This window comes from Protomyctophum parallelum (assembly GCF_964188405.1).
Source record: "Protomyctophum parallelum genome assembly, chromosome: 8".
Lineage (NCBI taxonomy): Eukaryota > Metazoa > Chordata > Actinopteri > Myctophiformes > Myctophidae > Protomyctophum > Protomyctophum parallelum.
The window spans coordinates 16809299-16820176 of NC_139703.1; the positions used below are offsets into that span (position 1 = coordinate 16809299).

At 44.7% G+C, this 10878-nt stretch overlaps 1 protein-coding gene across 1 annotated transcript in view; it reads left to right on the plus strand.

Annotated features, from left to right (window-relative positions):
* The window catches only part of eya2 (EYA transcriptional coactivator and phosphatase 2), a 42388-nt gene extending 32586 nt beyond the window's left edge, over window positions 1-9802 (plus strand). Inside the window, 6 exon segments of the mRNA XM_083771998.1 lie at window positions 2006-2064; window positions 4106-4266; window positions 6856-6970; window positions 8246-8367; window positions 8726-8826; window positions 9614-9802. Coding sequence (XP_083628124.1) covers window positions 2006-2064; window positions 4106-4266; window positions 6856-6970; window positions 8246-8367; window positions 8726-8826; window positions 9614-9694 — 639 coding nt within the window. The 3' untranslated portion in view covers window positions 9695-9802.
* Window positions 9803-10878: the final 1076 nt, after the last annotated feature.

Genomic DNA, 10878 nt, shown 5'->3' on the forward strand with positions numbered 1-10878 from the left:
ATTTCGGCTTGACAGAAACTTTCAGTAGCACCGAAGAGCCGACTTTAGGACGTAGTATGAATCGCGCCTACAATGTGACATCATTTGAGGTTTGGGGGGGGGGGGGGGGCAGGTACCGTCCTAAAGTCGGCTGCTGAAAATTTCTGACGAGCCGAAATAATTTCGGCACTACAGCGGTAAAATAGGATTATGAATCGGCCCTTAGCCTCTATTGTGAGAGACACCAATGTGATTTCAATAAAGTACACAGTGGAATGCCAGTGATTTTACCCATTAACTCACATTCATTTTGTTACATTTTCTTCTTTTTTTTAACATTGGCGCCACCAACAGGTGGATTTTTGCGAAACACATGTCTCAAATCATCGAATTGCCATCAAGAAATGGCACCTTTTTCACATTGGCTTATTATAGCGCCACCAGGAGGCCAGAACCTGACCTGGCCTGGTGGAGACCTGTGCCCCGAGGGGCACTTTTTCTAGTTCCCTGTGTTTCCCTGACCGCATTGACCCAGAGAGGAACAGCACTGCACGTAAGACATACGTGGTCGGTTAATACACATATGTGGTCGGTTAAGACACATATGTGGTCGGTTAAGACTCATACGTGGTCGGTTAAGACACATGTGGTTGGTTAAGACTCATACATGGTCGGTTAAGACTCATACGTGGTCGGTTAAGACATACGTGGTTGGTTAAGACTCATATGTGGTCGGTTAAGAAATACGTGGTTGGTTAAGACACATATGTGGTCGGTTAAGACACATACGTGGTCGGTTAGGGTTACGTTTGGTTTTAGGGTTAGGGGTAGGGTTAGTAAGGTGGGACGTCGGACCAATGCTACACACCCTGTTATGACAGGCTGACTCACACTCATTTACAAAGTTGAAATGTTTTGGGGATAAACCGAAGGTCGCAACATGTGTAGCACAATGCAAGGAATTAATGCATTCGCCATGTATCCGAAGGAAGTCTGATCCAATCACTTTTAGATTTACTTTTAGTTTTGTTGTATTCAAGATCAGATTTTAGGCATGTTTAAGCCTCCAGGAAAATCCGTGTTGAGGTTCTTAATCCACTGTTTTTCATTAAAACGTCTTTGTCCTACTGTCCAGTTGGGATTGTGTTGAAGTCCAGCGCCTTTTAGAGCTTCAATGCCGTGAGCCATGAAATGTTGAACCAACCTTGTGGTTGTCTTTTTTGCATTGTTAATATTGTATCTGTGTTGTCCCAGCCTTGTAGCTATTGTTTTACCCGTTTCTCCGACATATTGTAAACCACATTTTTTACATTAAATAAATGCAGTTGCTGGTTCTGGCTGTTATTTGTTGTTTAATCTCCAACACGCGTTTTGTAGTTCTATTTTTGACTAATTGTTTGGGTTTGAAGTATTCTGGTCCCTGGCGTGCTGGTGTGTTGATTTCTTTTAGCTTGCTGTGTACTAGATAATAATTTTTGTTTTTTCTGTAGGCCGATAATCTTTTAGAAGATCATCCGTTCGGTTCTCAAAATTCCTTTTTATTCTGTTGTTGGCTAGTCTGCTCTGTGTGGAATAACTGCTTATCAGGGCCAATTTGGGGCCTGGATCCCGCACTCTTACTTCTAAAAAGGTATTGTGAGCTTTCCGGAGGAATGTCCTAGTGTATCCTCTTAGTCCGAGAGCATTAAATAGCGTTTTACAAGCTATTTTTAAATCACTTCTTTGCGTGCAAATCCTATGGAATCTTAGTAGTTGTGATTTGACTATTCCTGTGTCAAAGTGTCAAAGTGACACTGAGGATTGCACAGTGTAATTTGGGCTCCTAGAGATAATGGGGGGGGGGGGGGTTTGCATGTGAAACTGTGGCCGTCCGTCCGTCCGTCCGTCTCCCTGTCCCACTCCGTTCCCGGAGGCTGTTAAAAGAGTGAGAGACCTGCCCGTACAGAGCTCCTATAGCTCTGAAACGGATCTCCCTCACGTCTCTCTCTCTCGGTCTAATGTATCCTCTTTCATTTTCATTTCCCAGGAATGTGACCAGGTTCATATTGATGACGTGGCGTCTGACGACAACGGCCAGGACCTGAGGTAATTAAGCCTCCTACTACCGCCATTTATTTATATTTTAAGATATTATTTGGGGGCTTTTTGTCACAGTGCGTGTGGACCCAGAAGCAGAGCATGGCAGGCAGACAGGCAGGCAGATAAAGTCCAGTATTTATTAACAACTAACAGGACATACACAGGCAGGAACACAACGTAACAAGAACTATAATCTGGCAAGGGAACACTGAACACTGGGAGGCTTAAATAGACTAGACACAGGTGCAACATAACTACAATCAACACACGATTGGCTGAGACTAAACAGGACACAGGTGAAATACAATTGTCAATGCATACAGGTGAGACGAGGCAGGTATCAACAAATGGAGCAGACAGAAAACACTAGGAACATAACTACACAATAAAAGTACACAGTTCATGAGATGTTTTGCCTTTATTGACAGATTAACAGTAGGTTGACAGGAAAGGGGGAGAGAGATGGGGGGGGGGAAGACACGCAGCAAAGGTCGTTGGGATCGGGACTCGAACCCGCGACACGCTGTCAGGCTGGATTGCCAGCCTAGGCCTACCGTCATTTATTTATGCCATTTATATATGCCCGGTGGCGTGTGCCGAAAATGGCAGATCTACAAGCTCACGACGCATCATCACGCCGCGACGTCGCGCTTGTAGTAATGGCAGTGGTAGAAAAAGTACTCAATTGTTTTACTTAAGTAAAAGTATCAATACTGCAATGCAGTGATAGGAGGGCCTGTTGTCTTCTCCTGGGTCACTGCGTGACAAGTAGTTAAGTAGTAGGAGTTATAGCGGGATCACTGCATGCGTGCGTGCGTGTTTTATAGTTATATGATCATACATCATAGCATTTCCAGAGTGCTTTCAGAGCTCATCATCGTGGCTCTCTGTCTACCGTTTTGAAGCACGTCTTTAGTGGAGGTTTCAAAGTGATTTGAGAAAGAGCTTGATTGTTACCAATACTAACTTAGGTCTGTGAATTCTCTCTTTTATTGAATTTTATTGCAGAAACTTTGATCCCCCCCCCCTTTTTTCCTTTTTTCTTCTTTTTTCTTTTTCTTCTCTCAGTTGTGATTCCCAGTCTGACTCTGTTCCGTTCAGCTGTGATTCCCAGTCTGACTCTGTTCCGTTCAGCTGTGATTCCCAGTCTGACTCTGTTCCGTTCCGTTGTGATTCCCAGTCTGACTCTGTTCCGTTCAGCTGTGATTCCCAGTCTGACTCTGTTCTGTTCCGTTGTGATTCCCAGTCTGACTCTGTTCCGTTCCGTTGTGATTCCCAGTCTGACTCTGTTCCGTTCAGCTGTGATTCCCAGTCTGACTCTGTTCCGTTCAGCTGTGATTCCCATGCTGACTCTGTTCCGTTCCGTTGTGATTCCCAGTCTGACTCTGTTCCGTTCCGTTGTGATTCCCAGTCTGACTCTGTTCCGTTCAGCTGTGATTCCCAGTCTGACTCTGTTCCGTTCAGCTGTGATTCCCAGTCTGACTCTGTTCCGTTCCGTTGTGATTCCCAGTCTGACTCTGTTCCGTTCCGTTGTGATTCCCAGTCTGACTCTGTTCCGTTCAGCTGTGATTCCCAGTCTGACTCTGTTCCGTTCAGCTGTGATTCCCAGTCTGACTCTGTTCCGTTCAGCTGTGATTCCCAGTCTGACTCTGTTCCGTTCAGCTGTGATTCCCAGTCTGACTCTGTTCCGTTCAGCTGTGATTCCCAGTCTGACTCTGTTCCGTTCCATTGTGATTCCCATGCTGACTCTGTTCCGTTCCGTTGTGATTCCCAGTCTGACTCTGTTCCGTTGCGTTGTGATTCCCAGTCTGACTCTGTTCCGTTCCGTTGTGATTCCCAGTCTGACTCTGTTCCGTTGTGTTGTGATTCCCATGCTGACTCTGTTCCGTTCCGTTGTGATTCCCAGTCTGACTCTGTTCCGTTGTGTTGTGATTCCCATGCTGACTCTGTTCCGTTCCGTTGTGATTCCCAGTCTGACTCTGTTCCGTTCCGTTGTGATTCCCATGCTGACTCTGTTCCGTTGCGTTGCGTTCCCTCCGTCCTGCAGCACGTATAACTTTGGGACAGACGGCTTCCAGAGCCCGGCCGGGGCCGGCTCCCTGTGCCTGGGCTCCGGGGTCCACGGAGGGGTGGACTGGATGAGGAAACTGGCCTTCCGATACCGCCGAGTAAAGGAGATCTACAACAGCTACAAGAACAACATCGGGGGTGGGTTTGGTTCTTGATTATTATTACACTTCACGTCATGATGACAACTTTGTTTGTGTGGCTCATCGGTGGTTCTCAAACAGACGACCTCCGAAATGAATATATCGTTGCTGTCGGGTGCAAACCTCATTATGGTCAGAAGGTTTTTCTAAAATAGCAGATGTTTGAGCTTGTAGGTCTGCTGTTTTTGTACTTTAGTGCAGGCGTTCTCAACCTCTCGACCCCTCTGGGGGTCGGCAAATTATTTTGGGGGGTCCCCAGCCAAAAACCATGAGAACCCTTGCTTTAGTGTAACACTGACACTGTGTAGTGTGACGTAGTAAGTTTTCTGCCCCACAGCAACAATATATTTGGTTATGTTGTTAAAGTAACGTAGTACGTTTTCTGCCCCACAGCAACAATATATTTGGTTATGTTGTAAAGTAACGTAGTACGTTTTCTGCCCCACAGCAACAATATATTTGGTTATGTTGTTAAAGTAACGTAGTACGTTTTCTGCCCCACAGCAACAATATATTTGGTTATGTTGTAAAGTAACGTAGTACGTTTTCTGCCCCACAGCAACAATATATTTGGTTATGTTGTAAAGTAACGTAGTACGTTTTCTGCCCCACAGCAACAATATATTTGGTTATGTTGTAAAGTAACGTAGTACGTTTTCTGCCCCACAGCAACAATGTATTTGGTTATGTTGTCTTGAGAACCACTGGTGTAACGTATTATTATTATTATTATTATTATTATTATACATTTCTAATGGTATAAAGTGATGTCAAATATAGCAGCAAGGTCCCCGCTATGGTTTCAGAGGGACACCTCACTAGCACGAACTGAAGTCCAACAAACTGGATGTCCGGCTGCATGGAATCATAGCAGCAACCTGGTACTAATCTACTAGTTATTTTGTGGAATTTAGCACTTTACATTTCCCCAAAAAACTCTCAAAAACTCTCAAAATAAAAAACGAGTGAACCTTTGGAACCTTTGTGAACCTTTGGAACATCTGTTCCATGAAAACAGACCAACTACTGTAAGTGCATCCAGGTGAAAGCTGTTTTGGCGTTAACAGTCTGGCCAATCATTATGCTTGTAGGTCATTTAGACAATATTGCCAATACGCGTTGCAAGCGTGCAGATCGAAGCAGGGTATAGAGCACTGGTTCCATGTCTCCCTGGGACCCAAACTAGTGAAAATGGCAGATCTACAAGCTCACAATGTGCTGCTTCGCGCCGCATTGTGCGCTTGCAGATCGGCTATTTTCACTACTACTAATAAAAATGTGTCCGTGACCCACAATTGGACCCCCGACCCAGTGTGGGAAACACGAAAAACTAAAAAGTGCAATAAGAGTACAGGGCGCACTGCATTGCTCGTCATTTTAGTCGACAAAGTCACAGGGGTTACTTTGTAGAGGCTTTAGTGATCCAAACAGCCCTAAGCTATATGGGCTGAGCCAAGCACAGGCACCGCTGATTACAGCTGGCTGTTTTAACTCTGCTGGAAAACCATGTGTTTGAGGTCTTTTTTGGCAAACGACACTTAATGTGAGAATATTGTCCACCCAGAGACATGGAGTCAGCTTCAAAACATGGCTTCACGATGTCTCAGTGCAGTTATTATTATCATTATTATTATTATTAGATGTTTTCTAAGTGCTATTGGTCAAAGTGTGCATGTCACTGTGATTGGCAGTGGTAACTGAGTGTGTTTACTCATGTACTGTGCTTAAAGGGCCACTTCACCCCTTTTGCAACCAGCTCTAAATTTAATGATGTTTGGGAGACATGCAAGAAACACTTTCCTGTGGTTTTTATGTGGGTCATTTTTGTATTTCAAAGTGTCCATGGGCTCCATGATGTCATGGACACTGGGCTCACTTCCTTCCTGGACTACAATTCCCATAATGCTTTGGTCCACTGCTCCTCCTTGTGGATAGGGGGAGGGCTGTCTTACTGAGACAACATGTAGTCCAGGAAGTAAGTGAGCCCAGTGTCTATGACACATCATTAAAATAAGATCTGGTTGGAAAAGGGGTGAAGTGGCCCTTTAAGCACAGTACTTGAGTAAACGCACTTAGGTTTTATCGCGCGCAACCCTTATTTTGAAGAGCCAAATATCCGTAACCGGATGTTACAATGACAAAATGCTGTGTGTTGTGTCTTGACCGGTTGTTGTTCTCTCGGTCGGTGGTGGTAAAAAACAGACTGCGAGTATCATAGCGCCTGCTGTCGGCCGTTGAAAAACCTTGTTTTCACCAGAAACGACATTCATTGTGCTGATTTGGAGATACAGACAGGCCATTGAAAGCAGCACATAGAGTGCAAGTGGATGCGCGCGCATCTTCAAAATAGCCGCGGCCACTGTCCCACTTTGACAGTTGCTTCTTTTGAACCTGTACAACACTTTGGTTGACCTGGTCATGTAAAATGTGCTATATAAATAAAGTTGAGTTAAGTTGAGTTATGCTAACGAGAGGCAGCTACCGATGTGATCGGATCAAAACATTAAAGAATATAAAACCTTGAAAACGTAGGCTTCGGTTCTGGCGGGCTCCGTGTTAAGTTGTACTTTTTTTCCACCAATTCCAGGTTTGCTGGGCAGCCCTAAGCGGGAGGAGTGGCTCCAGCTACGGAGAGAGATGGAGGTTCTGACGGACTTGTGGCTGACTCAGGCGCTCAAGGCCCTGGCTCTCATCAACTCAAGGTCAGTTACTGTTACCGTGCTGAAGGCTCCACTTGACTTGATGATGCCAAGTCGAACCCCCCCCCCCCCCCCCCCCCCCCCCCCGGCTGTGTATATGTAACCCAAACTGATTTTTGCACATCTGAAAAACAAGAAAACTCTAATGATACGCTAGCGTGATAGACTTAGAGTGAGACAATGTCGATGTGGTTACTGTGCAGCCAAGGAAGGATTTTGTTTTGATTAACAAAGTATAATTCGTTGCTGTTGGGAGGAAACCTCCTAACTCCATATTTGATTATTCTTTTTATTTTTTTTGTGCATAAATCAGTGCTATTGAACACCCTTTACGTCTGTGTGTTGTTTCGAAAATATTGAACCAATGGAAAGTAGTACAAAAAAAAAACGCTTTGGACAAAACCTCTTAACTCCACTGGACACTCAAACTGTCTACTAAAGCAACTAACTCCACTACCTCTCGTGCAAGTAATTAACAATATATAAAGTCACAACACCAACTGTGATGAGGCAGTATTGCTTTGTTTTTAAATTTTCAAAAATGTCCTGAAAAATGTATATCTTTTCATTTCCTGCAAAATGAACATTTTGGAGATAGGTGGTTTCTTCCCGACAGCAGATGAGACACTGTCTGGGTCGTACATTTGATCCTGTTGAAAATGCACCCGTTGAATATCTAAAATGACCACATGAAGCTCGTACTACATCTGTTTTTTTATTACAAAATGTCAAAAGAACTGCTGGAAGGTACTGTACAGTACATGCGACAGTCTCAAATTGACTTGACAGAAGGATTTGGGGGTTGATATTGAAAATGATCATTGGAAGAGAATTATAGCAAATGTAGGAAGTGGGTTCAGCGAAGCAAGAGGGAACTTTATTCGGTATAAGATAATTCATAGATATTATTTGACACCGACTAGATTACTTAAAATGGGTGCTGGGGTGGCGGTGGGAGAAAACATCACATACAACCAGGAACCATATGCAGAGGAAGGCAGGAAGAGCATGCAGTCTAGTGAGCTTAAGTAGCCCGCCCAATTGGTCAGCTGACTGCCGCATCGGCGAATGACGTGTGGGACTTGCACACACTTATACGCCCACATAGTAATGCAGCATGTTAACCCCTTGAGTATAGTATGCGCCTTTGAGCACGGCATGAACCCCCTCGAGTATGTCTGAATGAACTAACTCTGCAAGCTACGTCTCATTAATAAAGAGTTACTGGAGTTCTATCTCGTGCCGTGTGGTAATTAACTCCTGTCCCTCCGTGTCTAGGCCCAACTGTGTCAACGTGTTGGTGACCACCACGCAGCTCATACCGGCCCTCTCCAAGGTGCTGCTGTACGGACTGGGCGCCGCCTTCCCCATAGAGAACATCTACAGCGCCACCAAGACGGGTGAGAACTCACAACACAGCTCCTGAGTCTATTAGAGAGAGAGAGGGGGGGGGACAAATCTGCCACAGGTCTGGCACTTTGGTATTTACTTTGGTGCAGTAAATACAAACAGATTTTGAATCTGTTTGTATTTACAGCCCCTTGGAAGTAAATCTTCCACACCAAAGTTCCAGACTAATATCTACACAGTGATACAAGTCTTGTGTCATGCCAGGCTAGAGAGGGGGGGGGGGCAGTTAGAGAAAGTAGACTCAATTCAATTTCCTCCCCGTAATTCTCTCCACCCCTTCAATGTGCCAGCATTGCTTGTTTTAATATTATTTTCGTTTTCGCCCCCCGTTTTGTCTGTCTCCTACAGGGAAAGAGAGCTGCTTCGAGCGCGTGTCGCAGAGGTTCGGTCGGAGGGCCGTGTATGTGGTCGTGGGAGACGGAGTGGAGGAGGAGTCCGTGGCCAAGAAGGTATATAGAGAGAGACAAATCTGTCCACATCTTCCCCCTCAGGAATCCTAAGATGTTGAAAGACAGACCTCGAGCTAATCGGTTACCCTTATGCTACTGTAGCTTCCTCTGACTGATATCCAGTAGCTATATATACACCAGTGGTTCCTAAGCTTTTTGACCCAAAAGACAAATTGGACGTTTGCCCCAAGGGACCCAAACTAGTGCCGCGTTGTAAGCTTGTAGATCTGCTATTTTCACTACTTCTTAAAAACATTTGTTTTCTAATTTATGGAATTTCTTAGATTTTTCCTTTGATTATCTTCATGCAATTACAGTAACAAAACTTTGAATAGTGTTTTTAATTCATGTTTTCAATACAATTCTCAAATGTCAATTTAACACTGAGAGGATACAAAAAAAGGAACCAAATCGGTTCTATTTTTAATTTTTATACGCATTACAAAAAAACGGTTCTTTCTGGACGATTCTCTTTACTAAAAGACGTCACCGTCCCAGACAGCTATGATCAGGCATTATAGATTGGGGCTGAGTTATGCTGAAAGCCGTGACCGACAGTATTTCTTGTTTCCATCACGCTTGCATGTTTACACGCCACCACGTTACCCGCATGGATTTAGGCCCATTTTCCCCCATCCTCTAACCACAGGCAGAAACATGCATCTGCAGAGCATCACCGAAGGTTGCCAGTTCTATGTTTGCCCTCCTCCTCAGACAACGATTCAGAGTGTTTCACATTAGAACGGTTTTGGTGATTTTTTTCTTTTCTTTTTTTTTTTCTTTTCAGAAAAATATGCCATTCTGGAGGGTGTCATGTCGGGCTGACCTGGAGGCTCTGAGCCATGCACTGGAGCTGGACTACCTCTAGAGGGCGCCAGCCAACACACACACACACACACACACACACACACACAGACACTGCATCCACACAGTCGCGTCACGAAGATTCTCTTCCTGGTTTTTAGACAGCTGGTGGATGGAAAAGAAGCTCCACCCACGCTGCAACTAGCAGCGTCGGCAAAGCTTTTCCGGTTTTCTGGCCGACGCTGCTAGTTGCAGTGTGGGTGGAGCTTCATTTCCATCCACCAGCTGTCTAAAAACCAGGAAGAGACTCCTGCCGCGAGCGACATTAGTCATCTTCGTGACGCGACTGTGTAGAAGTGCCCACACAAACACACAAACACACACACTGACACACACGTCTCTCTCTCTCACACACAGACACACACACACACACACACACACTCACACACAAAACATCTTGCTCTTCCAATCACTGCCTTTCTCCTTGTGAGTGATAACCTGAACTTCCTCAATGTCGCTGCTGGCTGGCTGCGTCTGGCCGTGGAGAGGCAGATGATCCGTGGTCAATATTGCCGTTTGGACCCTGCAGTATAATTCATCAGTCCACTCAGGACAATTATGGCATTACCCAACGGGACCATTGAGGACCTGAGGAGAGGTCATCATGTCACATGCTCCGCAAAGCCAACACTATCCACAGTTTTCATCAGTGGTGGGGAAAAAGTACTCAAAAGTTTTTTTTACTTACATAAAAGTATCCATACTGCAATGTAGAACTACTCCGTTACAAGTTAAAAGTCCGGAATTCAAAATGTTAGTATGAACAAAAGTAAACTCATGCTCATTTGCAGAGATGTCCCGTTTCAAGGTTTCAAATGTAGTGGAGAAGAATTGAAAATACTTGAGTAAAGTACAAACACCTGGAAATTGTACTTGAGTAAATGTACTTAGTTACTTTCCCCACCACTGCCAAACCATGCCAAAGTACCATTGAGAACTGAGCCACGGTCATGTCACATAGAACACTATCGGACCACAGTTTTCATAATTGCAGGGAGTTGCATTTTTTATTTAATTTTTTTACTGGGAAATATTATTTTTGTTTAATCCTTACTCCCCCCCCCCCCCCCCAAAGCCTCATTGTCTTTCTATCAACTCACAAAGGACTCTATGAGAGGTGTCCCACTTTTGTAAGAGAGAGTGTTGCACTGACAGTAAAAAGGTGTTCTGGTCTGGGAATGGTCACTG